Here is a 25225-nt window from a genome sequence, read left to right as displayed (position 1 = left end):
ATGATATTAAATATTATTAGATGTGTTACTCTCGCATGAAAAATGAGGCGCTCAAAAGAATACACAACTCAATGTTACTCAGTGTAACAACGAATAATTTAAACAAATAATACCTAAATATTGTCTACAATGGAGAGTTGTGTGTTCACGAAGTGTAAAAACTATATATACATAAATATATAATGGAATTAAAGACAAAATTGCGCATGTGTGCGTGAGTGCGTGAGGGTATGATTTTAGAAATTATCAATACTTTATTACGTATCGACCGTAAACGGTATTGATACCTGATTTTCAATTGGTCACTGCAGAGTATGGTCGAGATCTTCACGTTCCATACTTACTTCGGGCTCACAATTGGTATTTGGTACTTATAATTATTATTAGGAGCCTGGAACAGGAGAGGCGCCATACTTGGATTTCGCTCCATTCTAAAATTTACTTCGGGCCGGCGCTGGATCTATAGTATAAAATTATCATTGGCAGTAGGTATTCGTAGGATTGGTCCACGGCGAGCGGCGGCGTGAGGCAACCGATTGCATCGCACCCAAACTATTTGCAATCACCAATTTATGTGCGCCTAATTGCGTGTCACCGCTAGCCGAACCTGCCTTCGACATTCTACGTGGATAAGGAAAGGTCTGCTCAAAGATTTTCTCACAAATTTCCCGAAAGTTTGTATGGGTGATTTTTCCTCTTTCACGCCGGAACTATGGAACCGATATGACCGAAATTTTAAATGGAGATAGATTGTACCTTAGATTAATTTATAGGCTACTTTCTAACCCGGAAAAGTTTAGGGCTCTGTCGGGATTTATGAAAAACTGAATAGGTAAGTAGGTACCTACCTAGTTAATAAACACCGTTGAAATGAGAAAAGTGTAACTATAGTATCGATATCTGTGGTGGAAATCGATTTTGAAGCAAATCTATACTAATATTATAAAGCTGAAGAGCTTGTTTGATTGAACGCGTTAATCTTAGGAACTACTGGACCGATTTGAAAAATTATTTCAGTGTTAGATAGCCCATTTATCGAGGAAGGCTAGAGGCTATATTTTATCCCCTACAGGAACGGGAACCACGCGGGTGAAACTGCATGGTGTAAACTAGTTTGAAATAAATGAATTTTGATTTTTGATTTTGATATTATGTAGGTAATATTGTATCAAATTGTGAAATAGGTGTAGGCAATATCGTCGGGCGTAGGCGTTAAAAGTAATGAGTAAACTTGAAAGTGTATTTGACCCACTGCCGGTTGCCGCGTGTGTTATGTAAGCATCACGCCTCATTGAGCACGACAGATAGTGACGCGTGTGCCTTATGATTATATACAGCTCTCAGCGTGAGTTGCAATGCCAATCAACCAGTAATATGGGATAGATTCGATCAACGACCTTTTAACTATTATTATCATTGGATTCGATGTAAACAAAGACAATTTTCCTCTAGATTTTCACGCTGCAGTTGCTGAGCTCGAGTCTCCTCTCAGAATGAGAGAGATTAGGCCAATAGTCCACGCTGGCCCAATGCGGATTGGCAGACTTTACAGACGCAGAGAATTAAGAAATTCTCTGGTATGCAGGTTTCCTCACGATGTTTTCCTTCACCGTTAGAGACATTTGATATTTAATTTCTTAAAATGCACACAACTGAAAAGTTGGAGGTGCATGCTCATGACCGGATTCGAACCCACACCCTCCAGAATCGGAGGCAGAGGTCATATCCACTGGGCTATCACGGTTATTATTCTTAGCCTTATTGCCCAGAAAAAAAGTTATTCTTTTTCAAATTTTTCAAATTTTCATGCCAATTTTTTTTTTTTACAAATTGTCATTTCTTTTTCATATTGGTGATTAATGAAATCCAGTATAAAGGTATTATTATGTATGCAATGCACCTACCTGAAGCCGGTTTACCCGCGTATTTCCCATTACCGTGGGAATACGGGGGTGAAATATAACTTAGGACACTCAAAATTAACGTGACTTTATAGTAATAAAAAAACATTTAAAATCGATTCAGTAAATCCATAGATGACCCTTACGACACAATAAACTTTACTTCTTTATAATATTATTAAAAAAAATATAGTAGTAAAAAAATATAGATTGTGTATCTAATAAACCAACGAGTAAGTGCGCTCTTGGCTCCACTGGACCTGGACAGTACTGGTTAGTCTAAATGGCACAAAAGGTCCTGAATTCGAATCCTGAATTGTTTTTTTTTCTCCCTAGATCCTGAATTTCAGTCCTGGGCCGAGCAAATAATGATTGATTTTATTCTATGAATTCACTTCACAGACAATTATGATACGAAAAGTGTAAACTTTTGTCTTAAATATAATTTGGTTGATAGAAAGCTTACCACCCTACCGGTAAAGACGTACCCATTCAGCGATTTAGCGTTCCGGTACGATGTCGTGTAGATACTGAAAGCCGTGTAGATTTTCATCCTACTCCTAACAAGTTAGCCCGCTTCCATCTTAGATTGCATCATCATTTACCATCAGATGAGATTGTACTCGTAGTCAACTGGTGACAGAAGGGCTGGCTCATTTTTTGCGCAAAGGATCAGCCTGGCTGTCCAGCGCGGAAATGCAGCCAGTATTCTTGCCACCATTCCACGTGGGCATGATTTGTATAGTTAGTTATTAGGATAAGTTAGCTTAAGTTCCTTATTGTATTCTTTCTCAATAAAAGTAGATTTTAATCTAATTCGTTCCAGCTAGCACTACTTTCCACGCAAAATGACCCACACGCACCTACAGGTGATTACACTTATCGTCTAGTGTGCAAGATGAAAGCTAGGTCAATGTTGGAGTTGTGAAGCTATAGCGTGCGACCAACTTACGCAAGTCGACTCAAGCGGTCAATATTTAACGTTCATCTGTTAACGATTCTGCAACACATTCTAGAATATTGTCTATGAATCTATACTAATATTATAAAGCTGAAGAGTTGGTTTGTTTGTTTGCTTGAACCTCTGGAACTACTGGTGCGATTTGAAAAATTCTTTCAGTGTTAGATAGGCCATTTATCGAGGAAGGCTGTAGGTTATATATTCTCCCCGTATTGAAATGGCGTCAGCTAGTAGAATATATATTGAAGTATTTCAATGTATGCTTATTTTACAAGCTTTTTGATAAAGTTTTTTGATGGCCGGGTGGACCTCTTATTCTAAATTATAAAGGATTTAGAGCTTCAACTCACCACGTGGTGATAGGGTTTTATGTATGTTAATTATAAAAAAAGGTAAAGTTGTATTGTAGGGGGTAATATCTGGATCTACTAAACCGGTTTTGAAAATTCTTTTCCCAATAAAAAGCCACGTTATTTGTGAGTGTCATAGGCTATATTTTATTCGCGTATTCTCACGGGAACTGGAACTACGCGGCTGATAAATAAACCTCGCGGTGTAAATTAACGTTTTGATAGACCTACTACAGCAGGGCTAGCACGGGCAAGGGAGAAATTTATCCACGGGGAGAGGATAAAACGTTTATCCCCCACACTCGTTTTATCCACTCACCGCGCATGGGCACGTCGGTGGATATAATATTCCCGGTGGATAAACGGAGGGAAAGACTTGTCAACCCATTTGTATATATCTTATAAATTGGCATTAGGTATATTAATAGTCCGAAATAAACGTAAATTTGATATTTGGTTTTTTTGTGCATATTATTTATCTGTTTTCTGTTGGCATTGTTTTGTTTGGTGATTGTTTTTTGCGGTGGTTTGTAGTAGGTATCTATAGTATCTATCATACTAGCGGACCCGGTCAAGCTTCGTTTTGACATAAGTGCACTTGTTCTCTATCCCTACTCTACCCTTCTTTACCTCTAACCCTGCCCTACCCCTACCCTACCCCTACCCTACCCCTGCCCTACCCCTACCCTACCCCTACCCTACCCTACCCCTGCCCTACCCTACCCCTACCCTACCCCCCCTACCCCCCCCACCCCACCCCCACCCCACCCCTACCCCGCCCCTAACCCCCCTCCCCCTCCCCCAACACCCCCTCCCCCCTTACCCCTCCTACCCCCTCCCCCACCCCTACACCAACCCTCCCCCCCCCCGCCCCCGCCCCTACACCAACCCTACCCCCCCCCCCTACCCCACCTCTACACCAACCCTACCCCCCCCACCCCCCTACCCCACCCCTACACCACCCCCACCCCTACCCCACCCCTACCCTACCGCTACCCTACCCCTACCCTACCCCATATTGCGAAGCAATTGTTAAAGACCAAAACATGCGAGACATAATTGTTTTTTTAAGTAAAGTTTTATCCCCACATCAACTTCACAGGGATAAATTTATCGCGTTTAAATGTCAAAAGTCCCAAAGTATATCATTATATCCACTCCATATGCCATAGTCGAGGAAAAGATCTCCACGCGTAATGTCAATCGGGGATTAATTTGTCTTTCCCTTGTGGTCATGCTATGACGGGTGGATTTATATCCTTAGTCAGTGGATATAATGGGTGGATAAAAATTTTATCCCTTGCCCATGCTAGCCCGGCAGGACCAGACTTCTTTCTTATGGGGGATTTGGAGTTCCACCCACCGACCGACCCACCACTCAGCTTTTGTAATAAGGCTTGGCCACAGAATACATAGGTAGGTATAGTAAAAAACGTTCGTTTACGGTTAACTATTTACAATGCTCATCTATAAGAATTAAATCTGAATTAATTAGCAATGTTTATTTTACCGTAACTTGGGTAATTATTTGGTAATTAATTTATAACTCTTGACCGATAAAGCGATATAGACTAAGGGTATAACCACACTAATGTTCATCTATAGGTATACCTACTTAATATTATAGAGAGGTAAAGTTTGTGCGGTTGTGAAGTTGTAGTGAGAAATCTAAGGATCTAAAATTAAAATTCTTCTAATAATCGAAAGCCACGTGTTTTACGAATAACATTTGATTCCGAATTTCAACGAGAATAGAAACTACGAAGGTAAAACCGTGCTGTGGGGCTAGTTCATATATTTTGAATAATAAGTACCTAATCTTATTCCATAACGTTATAAAAACACGAACGAATTTCACTTCCCAAAAAAATCTCAAAATCGTTTCAGAAAAATTAAGTAAACTCCAAAAACATTTCCAAGTAGGTATATCTTCTAGGCCTCTTACATGGACTTCCAAACAACATGGTCTCGAGCCGCCAGCATCCAGCGGCTCCCTGCAACCCGCTTGATGTCTTCGGTCCACCTAGTGGGGGGTCGACCAACACTGCGCTTTCCGGTGTGGGGTCGCCATTCGAGCACCTTAGGACCCTAACGTCCATCGGCACTTCGAACTATGCGGCCTGCCCATTGCCACTTCAGCTTCGCGACTCGCTGGTTCGTTTGCGGATCTCCTCATTTCTGAATCGATCACGCAGAGAAACTCCAAGCATAGCTCGCTCCATCGCCCGCTGAGTGACTTTGAGCCTTCTAATAAGGCGCATAGTTAGCGACCAAGTCCAGCAGTGGACGTCAATCGGCGATCATGATGTTAATGATATCTTCTATGGAAAACCATTAATTAGCGAATGTCAATCGAGTTCAGTGGCCTGAACTGAATCTGAAAATCACCACAAATTATTATTATTGTACGTTATCTTTAAAAACAGATACTTATGTACCATCACGGACATCATACATCTGTGATAGAGGAATTTTCCATAATGCATATTTCTATTACATCTCGACAGCATTTGCGATAAAAACTTTCAGCTGGCTTTATTTTCGTCGATACTTCCAACAAATTGTCATCCAATTTCAGTCAATATACAAAATCTTGACATATTATATACCACAATATTATCTATTGGTGAAATTATTATGTAATCTTGTTTATTCAATGATGTTAAATACTGTTAGATGTGTTACTTAGGTCATGAAAAATGAGGCGCTCAAAAGAGGAAATTTCCACATCTCTAATGTTAGTTGTGGTCAACAACGAATAAACAAATTTTAAACAAATAATATCTAAATATTGTCTACAATGTCGAGTTGTGTGTTCAGGAAGAGTAAAACTATATTTATACATAAATAAATAATGGAATTAAAGAAAATTGTGCATGTGTGCGCTCAGTTTTGTAGCCTATTATTCGGATCACTTTTTGCGGTGATTTTGTATTGCCGTAACCGATCTATAGTATAAAATTATCATTGTATTTAGTAGTCTTTGAGTTTATAGCGGACAGACAGACAAACAGACGCGGCGAAGGACTTTGATTTATATTATTTAATGTTAATGTTGTAGGACATTCGGGTACAATGTGGCAAGACCCTAAAACGTGTTTACCAAAAATCTCATCATGCCTGACAATTGCGGTCCGAAACTTTCACTGTTACGTCTTCTTGCGCGCGTCATTAGCATTCGGCCAGTGCGCGCGCGCCTGCCCGCCGGTTTACGCGGGAATCCAAACTGGCGTTCAGAAACAAACGCCATCTTGGCTATCGTAATATTTCAATTGCATTTAATAGTACGCATGTTTCCGGCATATTTTGATGTTATTAAATAATTTAAACAAAGTTCACGTGCATTAAAGTTGTTAAACAATTTCAATTAATAACAGGATACAAAATTAACCCAAAAAATTAAATAAGATTTATGCGTGATTGATGTTTTCAGAACGAACAATATTTTTTTTATTCGACCAATCCGATGTGATCGAGTGGTTTTAAATTTTTTTTTTAATGAAAAATTATAATAACCGTGACAAACTGAATTGTAATTTTTTTATATTAATTATTTAAATAAGCGAAAGTTAATGTAGGTTAATGAATATAAATAGTGAGGGTTATATTCAAATAAAATATTTTCTAATTTGGAACTGGAAGTGGCAACACGTATTCAAATAAAAAAGAAATACAAAGAAGTGCAATGGCGGCGATATATTTAAAAAAATAACGAAAAATTGTGAACGAAAATGTTTGGTTTTAAAAACTCTCTGGCTCAATCCGTGGTAATACTTGCGTGGATTTTGGATAATAACACATTTGGAAGTGTTTTTGTGTACAATATTTTAGTGTTTACGCTATGTGCAAGTGTTTTGTTGTCAGTGCTTATGTATGACTATGACTATTGGGAGAATAGGGGTGTGTATTCGCCCCCCGCCTTGCCGATAGTCGGCCACATTGGACCCGTGGTCGCCGGGAAGGAGCAAGGAGGCGTGTGTTTTCAAAGGCTTTATAATGCTTATAAGGAAAAAAGGTTTTTTGGTAAGCAACGTTCAACATTAACTAGCAGTGTACCAAATCTGGTAAACTAACTAGAAAACAAGTAGCATAAAAGAATTGGTACACAGAATTACAAGGTAACAGGTACTAGATACCAGGTACCGAAAACAGGTACCAGGTTCCAGGTACCAGGTACCAATACCCGATACCCGGGGATTAAAAGTCTGGTACGTGAAAACCCTAAAACAGATCATTAAAAACATTTTACAGATAAGCCGGTTCATTGCTTGCATTAAATAAATATATTTATAATTAGAAACAAAATCACTACTTAATAAAAATGACACATCAAGCGCATATAGACATATTGTCAGTTACATTATTTTAATTCTACCCTATTTTTTTGATATTAAAGATCGGAATTGACAATCAAAATATGGTAGTTGACTCATCGACATTAAGGGTCCGAAATATATCGATATTAATAAAAGTTAAGAATTTCGTAATAAACTTAATTTGAAAATAAGCTAAGCTAGCCGTGGCTAGATACTACCCTACCGGTAAATACGTACTGCCAAGCGGTTTAGCGTTCCGGTACGATGTCGTGTAGACCGAAAGGGGTGTGGATTTTCATCCTGCTATCTTAGATTGCATCATCACGTGAGATAGTAGTCGAGGGCTAACTTATAAAGAACAAAACAAAAGCTAATAAGGCTGCAAGGCAATTATTATTATTGTCATCATTGATAATGATAATTGCCTCGCCGGGAGTCGAACGCGGTACTTTCCTTGAGAGAGGACTGTACCTCTGTACCGCGGTTAAAAGTAACGATTTCTAGTAACTTGACACGACAAAGGTTAACCTTCCGTCAAGTTTCACCGATCCGATTACTTGAGTTATGTTGCTAAATAACTAATGTTATAAATGCACTAACAATGGGCCTCATAATCATTCATCATCATTCATCATCATCATCATCATCATTTTCAGCCGATGGACGTCCACTGCTGGACATAGGCCTCTTGCATGGACCTCCAAGCATCACGATCTCGAGCCGCCAGCATCCAGCGGTTTCCCGCAATCCGCTTGATGTCCTCTGTCCACCTAGTGGGGGGTCGACCAACACTGCGCTTTCCGGAGCGGGTCGCCATTCCAACTCCTTGGGACCCCAAAGTCCATCGGCTCTTCGAACTATGTGGCCTGCCCACTGCCACACACATCATCATTATCAACCCATATTCGGCTCACTGCTGAGCTCGAGTCTCCTCTCAGAATGAGAGGGTTTAGGCCAATAGGCAATAGTCCACCACGCTGGCCCAATGCGGATTGGCAGACTTCACACACGCAGAAAACTAAGACAATTCTCTGGTGTGCAGATTTCCTCACGATGTTTTCCTTCATCGTTTGACACACACAACTGAAAAGTTGGAGGTGCATGCCCCGGACTGGATTCGAACCTACGTCCTATGGAATCGGAGACGGAGGTCATACCCACTGGGCTAACACGGCTCCTCATAATCATTAACAACCCATATGCGCCTCAATATTGAGCACGAGTATCCTCTCAGAATGAGAAGGGTCTCATAAGAATAACATCAATAGTTCAACGGTAAAGGGCACGGATTTACATTGAGGTCATGGGTTCGATCCCTGCCTCGACTGATGTCGTACTCTTAACACAGTATTTTCCGACTAATTGCAGGGCAATATATTGATGATACATATTAAAAAAAAGCGAATATTCTTAAAAAAAAGAATGCTCAGAGACACTCAGCAAAGAGAGAGTATCTGTGCGTGATCAAATCAGATATGCGGAGATCCGCAGAACTTCACTATATTAAAAGCCAATCTGAAGCGTCAATGGGCGGGAAATGTCCTATCTACTGATCGATTTGAAGCACTAAGCATCTTTGATGTCGGTTATTTTTTTTTGTTAAAAGATTACTTTGCTATTTTTAGTGTGTCCCAAAATAACTTCAGTGCTAAAAAGTCTCTAAAAATGTGTAGGACTTTGACATCTAATGATGATAACAAATATAAATTAACTAGCAGACGCCCGCGACTTCGTCCGCGTGAAATTTATTTTAACACAAATTCCTCGGGAACCAAGGATTTTTCGGGTATTTCGATTTTTTTTTTGTATTTTTAGGAACCAGTAGAGGATTTTAATAAAAATAAAGAAATACAAATTATTTATTTAGATATACAAATTATTTAAACAAATCAGAGAAAATTTTTAACAAAATACGTGTAGTTTCCTAAACGGGCAGGGTTTCACATTACACAATGTTGTCCGAAAATCGCCTGGAATTAGCGTGCAGCGGTTTATTTAGGCTTGCTTTTTATCTCTCCTCTGATGATATCATCTCAGTATTCCCCTGACGGTATTATCATTTAGAATTTTTACTTCTTTCCCTCGTTGTTCCCATCGCTTTGCTCTAAAGAACGCTTCTAAAGGACTAGTCTTCAATATTCCAGGTATCCACCAGTTCTACCGGCGCACGCTGGTGGTGTGCGAGCCCGAGCTGGTGCGGCGCATGTGCGTCAACGACTTCGCGCACTTCACGGACAGAGGGTTCTTCTTCGACGAGAGCCTGGACCCGCTCGCGGCGTCCGTGCTGTACCTGCGGGGCAACGAGTGGAAGAGGCTGCGCGCGAAGATATCGCCGATATTCTCGTAAGTTGCAGCGAAGATATCGCCATTTTTCTTAGAAGTTACAGCGAAGATATTGCCCATTTTCTCGTAAGTTGCGGGTGAAGATAATGCCAATTTTCCAATAAGTTGCAGGAGAAGATATCACAGATAAACTTGTAAGTTGCGGGGGAAGATATCGGCTATGTTCTCGTAATTAGCGGGTGAAGATATCGCTGATATTCTCGTACATTGCAGGTAAACATATCGCCGATTTTCTCGTGCGTTAGCGGATCATGAAGGTATCGCCGAATTACTCTTTGAATGCAAGTGAAATTATAGACCATATTATAGTAAGTTTAACCATAAAAATATGGCCGGTTTTCTCATTAATTGTAGAGAAGAGAATACTGATATTCTCTTAACTAAGTGGGTATATCGCTGATTTTCCCGCAAGTTGCAGGCGAAGATATCGCCGATAGTCCCGTAAGTTGCAGGCGAAGATATTGTCGATATTCTCGTAAGTTGCGAGGAGAAACATCGCTAATATTTTAGTAAGTTGCAAGCACAAACATCTCCAATATTCTCGTAAGTTGCAGACGAAAATAGTACAACTTTTTTTCGTAAGTAAGTGGGCGAAGACATTTTCTTCTAGATATTTCCTTGCAAGCTCTAAGATTCAGGAATGAATGTCACATAGCTAAAAAAAGGGTAAACCTTAGTTCAGCAAATCACTTATAATCCTTACTTATACCTATGAATGAAGTCTTAAAATAAGACTTCATTTATAGAATTTCTAATTGCAACATAGTTACATCGGCAACAATTTGTAAAATCTCATTTCCCGGCAGTTTCATAAAATGGCGTTCATGCGTTGTGTTCATTGTAGGCTGACCTTCAGCAATGCATTTCCCGTGTTATCACACTCTGTTCATTGGTCAGATTATCTTTAATTCATAAAGGTCAATTAGTTTTCAGTACTGTTTCAGATAATCAGTTTGATACTAGTTATTGGATTTGTACTCTGTATAAATAAATAAATTAAAAAAAACCCGAGTGCATAAAGTATAAAAAAAACTAAAAAGAAAAAACATGCTCAGTCCAGAAGTGTAGAAAGCAATAAGAAAACAGTACTTCAAAGGGCGTAGGTTCGAATCCGGTTCGGGAAATGCACCTCCAACTTATAAAGTTATATGTATTTTAGGAAATTAAATATCACGTGCCTCAAACAGTGAAGATCAAAAACATCTTGAGGAAACCTGCATACCTGAGAATTTTCTTAATTCTCTAGGTGTGTGAAGTAATCTCTGGAACTGCTTAAACGATTTAAATGGTACTTTTACTGGTAGATAGAGGAAGTTATTGAAGTTAGAAAGTATTCTATACTTATCGAAAAATTCATGGTTCCCGCAAAGATTCTGAAAAAAAATTGTTGATTTCGCTAATTTATTAATATAGATAGATTTATTACATATATTTGTATCTTTTCAGACCTATCAAATTAAAGGGAATGCTGCCACTAATAGAAAACACAGCGAATGACTTCGTTTTACGGGTAAAGAAACTTGTTAACGAAAACAATGAGCCAAATACGCAGATCCATAATAACCAGAATGGAGAATGTTGTACAGAGATATATAATCAAAATAAAGATGGATATGAAGATAATTATATAAATAAACAATTCACCAGTGAATCACTTAAAGAAGAATACATAAACTTGAAAACATCTCAAAATAACAACATCCATGTACTTGAACAAAACGAATCAAGTAAAAGAGAGTGTAATAATGATAGAGTAGAAGATTATAACAAAGAAAATTCACATTATTTAAATAATAATAGAAAAACAGAGAGTTGTAAAGATAAATTAACGCTAGAAGATAGTTTAATAGAGAATAATAACATAGAATGTTATAGAATAGTGGATTCAGATACATTGGTGGGAGGATATACTGCAGATGCGATAGTGCCGTGTGCGTTTGGAGTCAAAAGCCATGTCATGGATAACGCAAACGATCCATTCGCAGTAGCGTTGGGTGCGTTCTATGAGTTAACTTTTGCCAACATTTTTGAGAAGTAAGTATTAGTTTAAAGCACGGTATTTATAAATACATTGGAACTCACTTCTGTAATTTTTAGTTTAACTTAAGTTTATTCTCTTTAACCGTTATAAAAGTCTATTTTCATATAATACAATCACATAAGCGTATACGTCTTCATATATAGGATCCTCATGTCACACCCTCTTGTTTCCTATGTTCTATGTTTGTAATTTAGATTAGTCTTTATCTCAAAACTTAACCTATACAGTATTTAAATGATTCTTACATAGGTCTCACTTCATAAACAGTGTGATAGTCAACACAATCGATTGCTTTGGACAAATCCCAAAGAACACTAATGTTCATAAATGTTTAATTCTTTTATTTGGTTAAAGTTCATGATTAAAAAATCTCAAATAGATAAAAAGTAAAAGTTTTTAAAAGCTGAACTTTGTTTCAAATTTAACATATCACTTTAGTTTGATGTATACCATAATTATTTTTTTTTTACAAAATTTTACCTATAGGAAGAGGAGGTTTACAAATCGACGCGCATGATTATTATTTTTTTTAATGTTTGTTACCTCATAGCTTCGTCATTTCTTAACCAATTCTGTTTTTTTAAATTGTTTGAAAGATACTTCCAGATTGGTTCCATTTAATTTTCATGAAAATCGGTTCAGTAATTTTGTGTTAAAATGAAAGTAAACGAAATTGCCCGTACTGTGGCGCATTCGGTACTTATGCTAGGACACACTAAAAACAGAAAAATAAAACCGCCACATTCAAAGTGATCAGAAGATAGCACATACGATGTTATTTTTCGCTTTTTAGTTTATTTTTGTGTTTTTGAAGTTGGTTGAATTTTTTTGTTAAAAAGATTTTTACATAGTTGATTTTTCTAAAATATCGTTGAGTAGTATGATAACTATTTCAGAACAATGCGACACTTGTGGCCCGCTTTCGTGTTGTTCTTCAAGATACGTATCATTCCCAAAAAGACACACGAATTTTTCTACAACATCGTCAGCAATGTCATCAAAGAGAGACAAAATGGTGAGTAGTTTATAATTAATTAACCTTTCATTTATTTACATCCCTATGTTTATTTAATTTTTCACAATTTTTAACAAAACACTATTAAAAATTTGATTGAGGAGTTTTAAGTTGAACCGGTGGTCAGAGTTCCAGAGATTATATTACTCATAGATTATATTCGACCTCCTCACATGGGTTGTCTCTATAATATTACCACTTTCACTAACTATTTAAGAACTTTAAAAAAATGTCAACTAGCTTATTGCCGTCTCACGAAATGCTTTTTGTATATCTTGATTAGTCTTACTGATCTTTAATATTATTGATACTTTTGATTCTTAATCAAATCTTGATGAAAGATTTATCTGTTACTAATTGTAAGTATTTTCATTCAATCTCGTTGAAACTGTTGACACTGTTCTATGGCGATAAAACTTAACATCGTTATGATAATACTAGCGGACGCCCGCGACTTCGTCTGCATGGAATTCAGTTTTTTACAAATCCCGCGGGAACCATGGATTTTCCGAGACGAAAAGTAGCCTATGTGTTAATCCAGAGTAAAATCTATTTCCATTCCAAATTTTAGCCTAATTGCTTCAGTAGCCGCAGCTTAAAAGAGGAGCAAACATACTTACACACTTACACACAAACTTTCGCCTTTATAATATTAGTGTGATTAATGTCACCATGATGATGATGATGTTCCCATGGTGTTCCAGGTGCTCAAGAGAAGCGCGGAGACTTCATCGACATGATGATGGCGCTGCAGAGCGAGGACACCACCATCATCGACAAGGAAAACGACTTTGTCATCAGTAAGTTTTAGCTTGTCTTGAAAAAAAATTGTCACATATAAACGCCCAGCCAAAATTATCCATCATTATTTATGTAAATATACCCATTATTAGAGAGCTATAGCCCAGTGGATATAAAACCTCTGTCTTCGATTCGGAGGGCGTAGGTTCGAATCCGCACTTTCGACTATTCAGTTAGGTGCATAGTAAGAAATTAAATATCACGTGTCTCAAACGGTGAAAAAAAAAACATCGTGAGGAAACCTGCATATCCGATATTTTTTTTAATTCTCTGCGTGTGTAGAGTCTACCAATCTGCATTGGTTCAGCGTGGTGGACTATTGGTTTAACCCCTTTCATTCTGAGAGGAGACTCGTGCTCAACAGTGAGCAGAATATGTTAATGATGAGCGATGATGATGCCTTCTGTTTTGAAATTTTCTTTTTAAGCCCTATTTCATCACTTTAGGGGTTTAATTAAAAAAAAAATTTGAAATACATTATATTATTTCGTATTTTTTATGATTTATGAACAAATTTTTAAAACAGTAACTCTAAAAGTTAAGGACTTTCCATACAAACTTTCAACCCCTATTTCACCCCCTTCTTATTATATTTTCGCAATAAAAAGTATCTTTTAACCTTCTCTGTATTATGGTCTTTATGTAATCGATCCTTTGTAAGAATAGACACCGACTGTTCCGATGTATTTACTACAAAAAAGGGCGTACGACAAGGTTGTATACTTTCGCCGATGCTTTTCAACGTATACGGAGAATACATAATACGTAAAGTGGTAGAAAACTGGGAAGGAGGTTTTCCTCTTGGTGGAAAGCGGATATGCAACCTTAGGTACGCCGATGATACTGTCCTCATTACAACGTCAGTGGAAGACATGGAAAATCTTTTACAAAAACTAGAAGTAGAAAGTCGAGAGTTGGGATTGAGTATAAATAAAAACAAGACAAAGCTTATGATAGTTGACAGAGCGGGCAAATTACTTAATACCAACATCATACCATCAGTAGATATCGTGGAGGATTATGTTTATCTTGGATCTCAGATTTGCAGTGATGGCAGCTGTATGCCAGAAATAAAGAGACGCATTGCGATGGCGAAAAGTGCCATGACCCGACTGAACAAAATCTGGAAGAATAGAGGCATATCAAACAACACCAAGAGTCGCCTTGTCCGTGCCTTAATATTCTCGAATTTTATGTATGGAGTAGAAACTTGGACCATAAAAGCAAGAGAAAGGCTTAGGATAGACGCGTTCGAGATGTGGTGCTGGAGGCGCATGTTAAGAATACCTTGGACAGCCAAGCGCACAAACGTGTCTATTCTATCGCAGCTCGGAATCAAGGTTAGGCTTTCCTCCTTATGTTACCAACGCATACTGGGGTATTTCGGGCACATTATACGGCGTGGTGACTGCAGTTTGGAGAAATTAATATTAACAGGCATCACTGACGGGAAAAGACCGAGGGGCCGCTCACCAACACGATGGGCTGACCAGCTGAAGGAGAATAAAGGGACGAAGTTCTACACTATAGCAGCGATGGCCACAGCAGAAGCCGATGGAAGGCGTGGACCCGCAGGAGGCTGGGATCTTACCAGGACCACGATCTTCAGTAATGAAGCAACGACTATAGAGAGAGAGAGAGAGTATTATGGTCTTAAACCGTGCCAAGTTTCATTTGAATTCATTCAGTAATTTCAGCGTGATGCCCGAATAACAAAAAAAACACGGACAGACAGACAGACAGACAAAAAATCGAAAAAAATATTTTTACTTTCAGTATCGATTATTTAATGCCCCTAACAAAAATTTTCAAAATTGTACAAAATGTACAATGTAGAATTCGTATTATAAGTATAGATTCGAAATGGCGCTGGGGTCCGTTATACCACGGTAACGTTTGTTGTTACCAATGGTATAAGTAAAATCTCAAATTGTGAATAAATGCATATAATTCGACCAGTTTTAATAAGTAAAGATAGATTTTGATTTTAACGCAAAATTACAAACGAAAAAAATAATTTTCAAAATTGGTTAGTAAATGAGAAAGATAAGAGGTAACAAACATAAAAAAAAACATTCGCGTTGGAGCCTTTTTATTCTTTGAAGTCGGTTAAACATTCTCTTTAAGGTTTTGTTATCTCTTACAGCGGACATGATAATAGCAGCGAATGCTTTCATAATATTCCTCGGTGGGTACGAGACCACCTCCTCCACCCTGGCGTTCCTGCTGCTGGAGCTGGCGGCGCATCCAGAGGTGCAGCAGAAGATGAGGGAGGAGATCGCAGAAGTGATGCAGAAGCACGGAGGGAGAGTGACTTCGGAGGCGCTGCAGGATTTGACGTATATGGATATGGTTATACAAGGTAACTTAAACTAAAGTCCAGTCCTTCAGAAAAATAAACTTTCATCATAAATGGTAGTTGACTCATACGAGTAGCAGTAAGTAATAGTAATAGCCTTTATTTTAATAGCAGATACAATAAAATACATATTACAATCAATAATACCTACAATTATTAATACATATTTTTATCAATATACAATCTAACTTTATGTAATGTAAATTTAGTCATAATATTTTTTTATTTTGACTTTTTGTTGACTCATATCCGAAATATATCGATATCTATACTATAATAATTAATTTCTTATAAAACTTAATTTAAATATTGCGTATTTTTTCAAATTTTCCTAAGGTCAAAAACGCTGTCGTCCATTTTGTGACGTCACTAACACCTTGATGTACTAAACGTCAAACTAATTGTTAACTAATTTTTGTCGAACTCTCCGTTTGTAAGGGATTTGTTATAGTGACGTCATGAAACAGTTGAAATACAGACTGTCATGGCCGTCAGGCGTTTTGGCTAGTATTGTCAAAAACATACAACTTTATTGAATTAAAAACCAAAATTTTCATGTAATCACGTCTTAAACTAATATGAAAAATCTTTTTTCAATCTAATAGGACGATAAAGAACTATTTAAGAACATTTAAAAAAAAAGTGTCAACTAGCCTATTGTTGTGTGCCAAAAATGGTCGAATACAATTTTCAATGTAAGTGTTTCCAGCAAATAAAGAATTGAATTGAATACGATCGAGGTAGCTTCAAAATGATTAGTATACTCGTAGATTTACATCGATTTCCTATTAAAAAGTGGATGCACAATCAGCGACCAAAAACATCCCCACTCAATGAGTGCCAAACAACTTCTTGGCACTCAATTCAAGTAGTCGCATTTGTAAATTCAACTTTAAACTCAATCCTTATGTTTGAATTTGCTTTGAATTTGGGATTTTATTGAATATTGGACTATATATAAAGGCCTTTAGGTATAATTTTCTTTACCAATAATTCTAAAACTGTCAAAGCAAAATTGGCCAGTTTTAAGTGAAATTTTCTATATTATGATTGTGCGTCCTTTCATAAGAGGTCAATGTATATAATCATGTCAATGTATGATAGCACAAATATATTATTTTTGTTTTAGTGTTTTTGAAGTCAGTTGAATTTTATGAAAAAAGTGTTTAGTCACTCTACAACCCTATTACCTACAATAAACCCACCATAACTGTTTTTTCTAGAGACGCTGCGGCTGTACCCACCATTCCCCAGCATCCAGCGGATGTGCACCCGCGACTACGCCGTCCCCGGCAGCGACGTGCTGCTCACGAGTGGGACTATCGTGGTGTTCCCCACGCTGGGCTTGCATCGGGACGAGATGGTGAGGCTTTGGCGATACTACTTTTGTCGACGTCGTCTGAAGTATACGAGGTCCTGGGTTCAAAACCTGGTTCGGGAAATTTTCAGCCCGGAGTTGGGAAGTTGGTGGTGATACTCTTAATCCAGAATCCTATTTGTAGGTAGAATCTATATATATAAAAATGAATTGCTGTTCGTTGGTCTCGCTAACACTCGAGAACGGCTGAACAGATATCTTGCTTATCTTATCTTGGTCTTGAAATGTTCGTGGAGGTATAGAGAAGGTTTAAAAGGTGAGAAAAATTAGAATAATTGCCGGAAAAACCATAAACACAACCGTTTTCTATTTCTCATACAAATGTTTAAGAGTCAAGCGGAAGAAGTAGGGGAAGGGAGGGGTAGGGTAGGGTTAGAGTAGGGATAGGGAAGAAGTGCACATAAGTCAAAGCGAAGCTTGACTGGGTCCGCTAGTCTTGTAATAAAATTATGGTCTATTTATTACATATGTCCGGGCATCGATTTTCCACTTCTGATAACGTGGAATAGACTAAATTCCACTTCTGATTATCGAAGGTATACTAAATCACACGGACTGATATTGAATACTGCGCACTGCTATCGTAGTATGTCTCGATTAGGTTCTACGATATACGTCAAGGATGGCAAATACACAAAGTAGCATTATCAATAATCACCGAATCGATCACTTAATTTACAACTACAGGTCTACCGTTTAATTACACTTGATCAAGTATAGCGCTGATACTATAACATGTAAACCAGGATTAACTATCGTATAGCAAGGAGTCAACCACCAGCGGATGTCAGACTTGTAACTGATTCAGTTGGGTTAAATGGCCCTTTTACAGTTAACTAATACTCCCCCATTCTCCGCTCGTGTTAGCTCATAGCCAAGTAACTAACCTGAACCAAAGGCCTTACTACTACTATTAAACTCACCACTGACTCGCTACCGAACCGTCTCGAACTAACACAAGTGTTCAACTGCATAAACCTAAGAACTAGCGCGTCTCGCTTTCTCGGAGATCGTCAACTGACAGATGTCCACAGACAAACAACGGCCTCCGTAGCGCAGTGGTATGCGCGGTGGATTTAATGACGGAGGTCCTGGGTTCGATCCCCGGCTGGGCCGATTGAGATTTACTTAATTGGTCCAGGTCTAACTGGTGGGAGGCTTCAGCCGTGGCTAGTTACCACCCTACCGACAAAGACGTACCGCTAAGCGATTTAGCGTTCCGGTACGATGTCGTGTAGAAACCGATAGGAGCGTGGATTTTCATCCTCCTCCTAACAAGTTAGCCCGCTTCCATCTTAGATTAAATCATCACTTACCATCAGGTGAGATTGCAGTCTAACTAACTTGTAAAGAATAAAAAAAAAAAAAACTGACAGATACGTTTCTAACAGATATCGCTATTAAATTAGTAACTCTAATTAATGTAAGATGGCGCTATTATTATCTATCTCTCCGACACATATTATAATGATTTTTTTTGGGGCCAATGGAATAACGTTTAAGTTATTAAGCAATTCCCTGTGCTAACATTTAATATTCTACCATTTTAATGATTTTTCCATTGCAGTACTTCGAGAACGCGTCTCTCTTCGTCCCCACCCGGTGGAGCTCTAGCGCTCCGCCCCCCGGCGTGTACGCGCCCTTCGGCCTCGGACCGCGCTATTGTATCGGTAAGTCCATAACTCTCCTACTATTCAAGATAACCTCTCTAGGCCCTACGAGAACGCGTCTCTCTAGGCCCTACAAGAAAGCGTCTCTCTAGGCCCTACGAGAACGCGTCTCTCTAGGCCCTACGAGAACGCGTCTCTCTAAGCCCTACAAGAACGCGTCTCTCTTGACTATATGAGAACGCGTCTCTCTAGGCCCTACGAGAACGCGTCTCTCTTGACCATACGAGAACGCGTCTCTCTTGACCATACGAGACCGCGTCTCTCTTGACCATATGAGAACGCGTCTCTCTAGACCCTACGAGATCGCGTCTCTCTAGACCCTACGAGAACGCGTCTCTCTTGACCATATGAAAACGCGTCTCTATATACCCTACGAGAACGCGTGTTTCTAGACCCTACGAGAACGCGTGTCTCTAAGCCCTACGATAACGCGTCTCTCTAGGCCCTACGAGAACGCGTCTCTCTTGACCATATGAGAACGCGTCTCTCTATACCCTACGAGAACGCGTGTCTCTAGACCCTACGAGAACGCGTGTCTCTAGACCCTACGAGAACGCGTGTCTCTAAGCCCTACGATAACGCGTCTCTCTAGGCCCTACGAGAACGCGTGTCTCTAGACCCTACGAGAACGCGTGTCTCTAAGCCCTACGATAACGCGTCTCTCTAGGCCCTACGAGAACGCGTGTCTCTAGACCCTACGAGAACGCGTGTCTCTAAGCCCTACGATAACGCGTCTCTCTAGGCCCTACGAGAACGCGTGTCTCTAGACCCTACGAGAACGCGTGTCTCTAAGCCCTACGATAACGCGTCTCTATAGGCTCTACGAGAACGCGTTTTTCATCGCCCTACCCTACAACTAACTATGCGTAAACTCGCCATTCGGTCTTTGAAGTCGCAGGCGTAACAAGAGAGCCGTGATAGCCCAGTGGATATGTCCTCTGCCTTCATTCGGAGGGCGAAGGTTCGAATCTGAATCGAGGCATGCACCTCCAACTTTTCAGTTGTGTGCATTTAAGGAAATTAAATATCACGTGTTTCAAACGATGAAGGAAAACATCGTGAGGAAACCTCAGCAGTGGGCCGAATGTGGGTTGATAATGATGAGTAAAGGAAGGTGGTGGAAGGCTGTTTGGAACAGTGTGAATTTGAATAAGCACACACAACCGCAGAACCGTTCGGCAAACTCAAATTGCCACATCCAAGTTTCAGCAACTACTCGTATAATGCTGAAATTGCAACAATCATACTCCTCTATCTTACTAGACTTGCGACGCTATAAGAAGACCGTTTTGACGCTTTTAATAGTGTTATTTTTTACTAGCTAAGCCCTTGACTACAATCTCATCTGATGGTAAATGATGATGTAATCTAAGATGGAAGCGGGCTAACTTGTTAGGAGTAGAATGAAAATACACACTCCTTTTGGTTTCTACTCGACATCGTACCGGAACGCTAAATCGCTTGGCGGTACGTCTTTGCCGGTAGGTAAGTACTGCAATTGTTTCTTTGAATACAGTTGTCAATGCAAACAAAACACACTAAGTATTACAAACTTCAAAACGGTCACTGCATCGTGTCCTGACTGTACTTTAAACTAACGAAGTCTCAATACGGCACTAAGAAATCTGATGATACCTTATTGTTAGATAAATATTTTTAAATGTATATTTATGTATATTGCATTCACCTATGTTTTGTACTCGTGAGCAACCTACTTCGAGGTTATTGAATTGCATCTTCAAATTACAGTGAAGGCAAACATATTTATATAGAGAATTGAGAATTCTAAATGTAGATCTTACTAATTATTATAAACGCGAAAGTTTGTATGGTTGTTTGTTACTCTATAACGCCGCTACTACTGAAGCGATTTGGTTAAAATTTGGAATGGAAATAGATTTTACTCTGGATTGACACATAGGCTACTTTTTACCTCGAAAAAATCCATGGTTTCCGAGGGATTTGTGAAAACCTGAATTTCACGCGGACGAAGTTTTTTCATAATGTTTTTCCTTCACTGATTGAGACAAGTGATATTTGATTTTTTTTTTCTTTACAAGTTAGCCCTTGACTACAATCTCACCTGATGGTAAGTGATGATGCAATCTAAGATGGAAGCGGGCTAACTTGTTAGGAGGAGGATGACACACTCCTTTCGGTTTCTTCACGGCATCGTACCGGAACGCTAAATCGCTTGGCGGTACGTCTTTACCGGTAGGGTGGTAACTAGCCACGGCGGAAGCCAGCCCACCCACCAGCCAAATTTCTTAAATTTTTTTAAAATGCCCATAACGGAATAGTTGGAGGTGCATACTCCGTATTCGAACCTACGCCTTTCGGATCGAAGGCAGAGGTCATGTCATTGGGCTAGCACTGTTTTCAGTAGGTACTATTACTATACTAAAGAAGGCTGATTTTAATTTTTACTTTTTTTGTCAAGGTAAAAGGTTCGCAGTAATACAAATGAAGACGTGCCTGTTAAAGCTGCTACCACACCTCCGCATCAGCCCCGCGACGAGCGAACCCCGCACGGGGCCCTTCCCCGTCGACCTGCGGACCCCCATGACCTTGCACCCGGCGGATTCTAGGGTCAGAATCAGTTTGTTGTCATAATTCATTGATTCTCACCTTGGAATGTAACTAAGATTCAAAATTAAAAAAAAATCTGTGCGATAGACCTCTGCCACTAGGCACGTCATATTTCAAGACGCTAGAAAGAAAAAGGTCGACCAATAGCGGCGCAATTGTAAATGTCACTCTTTTAGTTTCGCCTTCGTTTCGTTGGGATGTCACTCTCTTTTGTTGCGTTGAGCTGCTGCTATTGGTCGATAATATGTCTTTTCTCTTCAGTAGTGCTAACATGCGACTAAGTGAAGAGAATTAAATAAAAATCTGTTTCGATTGTTACTTGGCTGCATGTTAGCATCACTAGAAATAAAATTGGTTTGGATAAGTGTACAGAAACTGGAGCGTTAGCAAAGCAAATTTATTTAATTATAATCTGTCTTTGAGTGGATGCTCATAGTTTATAATTAGAAACGACTTTCACCTATCTGTTTACTGCATTAACCATAATACTCGTAACTATAAAGATAGTTTGGCCTGAAGTATTTAGGTAATTTGCTCACAATATATTTTTAACATACAATACCAATCATTGTGGATTCACATAACAGAAAAATAATAAAGAAAAATCTTTTATTTTATATATAATCAATCAAAATCACCAAAAAGTTTTTTCTGATGAAATCGTGCATTTTACGAGAATAATGTAAGTACTTGCACATATTTTGTTATACAACTGCCATTCAAACTGAAATCAAAGCAGCTATTGTTATTTAATAAATTACACTAATTTGGACATTTTTTTTATTGGTTTACAAAACTGTTTTTTCATTCATCAAATCTGGGCCCAGAAATGTACGAAAAATGGTTAGTCTCCTATATTTAAAACACTTTTCATCCCATAAACAAACAGATGAGTGAAGATCGTTTCTAATACGGATCTTTTACTGTAACATTTTTTTAGATCTACTGAAAATAAATAAATTGTTCACTATACAAAAATATTTTTACTGGCATATCTTCTAAGGAAAATCATTAAATTACAAAATAATTCGGTAGCTTTTATTTCCTGCAAGCGAGCGTGTTAGAGAAAAACTCTTTGTGGTTGCCTTAAGTAAGGTACCAATCATCATCATTTAACAACCTAGTAGTCGGCTCACTGTTGAGCACGAGTCTCCTCTCAGAATGGGTTAGGCCGAGAGGCCACCACGCTGGCCCAATGTGGATTCGCAGACTTAATACACGCAGAGAATTAAGAAAATTCTTTGGTATGCAGGTTTCCTCACGATGTTTTTCCTTCACCGTTTGAGACACGTGATATTTAATTTCTTAAAATGCACACATCTTAAAAGTTGGAGGTGCATGCCCCGGACCGGAAACGAACCCACACCCTCCGGAATTGGAGGCAGGGGTCATATCCACTGGGCTATCACGGCTCCTCAGAAGAGTATACCTTTTAAAACAAAAATAATTTTTCAAATGGTCCAGGCGTCGTCGAGTAATCGGTGTTTATATATAAAAATCCTTTTTGAAATCGGTTAAAAATAAAGAAAAAGTTGCACCATAGTCAAAATTTTCATACATAAGTTTGCACATTCTACAGACTTTGTTGGCAGCGAATGTAAAAACAAAATGCCAGCGACAGGCGTCTTTGGATCCATTCAAAGTCCCTTCGTCAACTCCGCGACGGGAAGTAGGTTTTTCATTCCTTTTCACGTCAGTTACCATCAGTATCCTATCGTAATTACGATCTGCAGTGAAAAGAGGGTACGAGGCTAAAAACCCTCTGTGTTTTATATACAGCGAATGCAGTCTGTAGTGTAAGTATAATGATAAATGAATCCTTCAAGGAAAGGTGTCAATTGGACACTTCTGTATCCTTTAAAAAATAGTTAACATGAGTCTAGGCAACTTACATTTCGTCAATCTGTCGTCATTTTAATGACCCTCACTTGTGTGGTCAATATCGACCCCTAGGAATCAATGACAAACTGCAAAGGGTCTATGTCAGCGAAAAAAAATTTGGGGGTCCATTAAATGAAAATGGTTTCCACGATAGTGGATCATAACACATACACTGATAGTACCTATTTTTTACATCATACTATCTTATATTATCAAAACATATACATTATTTCAAAAGTAACTATTAAGTAATAAAAATATTATACATGTTTAAAAAATTGTGTAAGTTGTACGATACAGAAAACCAATATCAAATAAGTAGGGGGTCTACCCAACATGGAAAAACATGGCAAGGGGTCTACGACACAAAAAAGTTTGAGAAACTCTGCTTTAAAGGGATCGCTATACGTTTCCAGTGACCCTGTATTTATTGGTTTTAAATATTTTCGATGTGTGAGCTGTCCCTCTCAATAAACGTCAGACAATTTTGTTGGTGAATTTAAGTGCGAGACAAGTCCATAGGTATCTTGTCCGAGACCCAAAGCCATATTGCACATATCGCTGATTCGTTATATACGACCACAGAGTACATTGTCCTATATGTATACCAAGGAATCAGCACTTTTGCATCTCTCCCCCCCACCTCAGCTAGTACCTACAGCATGGTATGTTTTGCCTCCCTGCGCCAGCGGCCCAGCGCTGCTTTCAAGTTTCAGTGCAATTCACACCGCGCGGGTCGCCGGGTTACGAGTACCTACGTCAACCAAATTACTACGGAGGTATTTGCAGGGATCCAAAAATACAGGTCAGTCTTTTATACGTTTGGTTATGAAACTATCATACTTGTGCAAAATTAAACAACTGTAAAAAACAGTTTTTCTAATCATATTTTTAGTGTACCTACCCCATCTTGTAGCGACTCGTAAAACTATGATTACCTACCCTACATTTGTTGATTTTTTTTTATTCTTTACAAATTAGCTCTTGACTACAACCTCGCCTGATGGTAAGTGATGCAATCTAAGATGGAAAAGGCTTAACTTGTTAGGATGTGGATGTTGACTACAATTCCGCCTGATGGTAAGTGATGATGCACTCTAAGATGGAAGAGGTCTAACTTGTTAGAATGAGGATGAAAATCATCCTCTCTTCATCATTCTTTTGGTTTTTACACGACATCGTATCGGAACGCAAAATCGCTTGGCGGTACGTCTTTGCCGGTAGGGTGGTAACTAGCCACGGCCGAAGCCTCCCACCAGCCAGACCTGGACTAATTAAGAAAATCTCAATATGCCCAGCCGGGGATCGAAACCAGGACCTCCGTTTTGTAAATCCACCGCGCATACCACTGCGCCCCGGAGACTGGCAAACTTAGTACTAGTAGTTAGTATTTGACGAATACGACTAAATACATGATTGCCAATGTTTAGGTACGTCTTTGCCTCCCACCAGCCAGACCTAGACCAACTTAAAAAGACCTCGTTTCGTTTAAGAAGACCTCAAGCGGCCCAGCAGGGGATCGAACCCAAGTCCACCGCACATACCGCTGCCGATGCAGGCCGTCAAAAATTTTGACTTAAAATTTTGTTTGAATGAAACTAAATTGAATCAACACAGTCA

The 25225-nt window shown here is 38.9% G+C and overlaps 1 protein-coding gene across 1 annotated transcript; it reads left to right on the top strand.

The window, feature by feature from the left end:
* The first annotated feature begins 6387 nt into the window (after nucleotides 1–6387).
* Nucleotides 6388–21776, top strand: LOC112053085 (cytochrome P450 6B1). Its single transcript, XM_024092367.2, has 9 exons — nucleotides 6388–7235; nucleotides 9673–9871; nucleotides 11318–11905; nucleotides 12809–12927; nucleotides 13632–13727; nucleotides 15875–16090; nucleotides 17311–17450; nucleotides 19033–19135; nucleotides 21576–21776. The coding sequence occupies exons 1-9, from the start codon at nucleotides 6944–6946 to the stop codon at nucleotides 21746–21748; spliced, it is 1926 nt and encodes a 641-aa protein (XP_023948135.2). The 5' UTR covers nucleotides 6388–6943; the 3' UTR covers nucleotides 21749–21776.
* Nucleotides 21777–25225: the final 3449 nt, after the last annotated feature.

The sequence above is a fragment of the Bicyclus anynana genome, chromosome 17, assembly GCF_947172395.1.
Source record: "Bicyclus anynana chromosome 17, ilBicAnyn1.1, whole genome shotgun sequence".
NCBI lineage: Eukaryota > Metazoa > Arthropoda > Insecta > Lepidoptera > Nymphalidae > Bicyclus > Bicyclus anynana.
The sequence above is the reverse complement of the archived record's forward strand: the minus strand, read 5'-3'. Positions and strand labels throughout refer to the sequence as shown.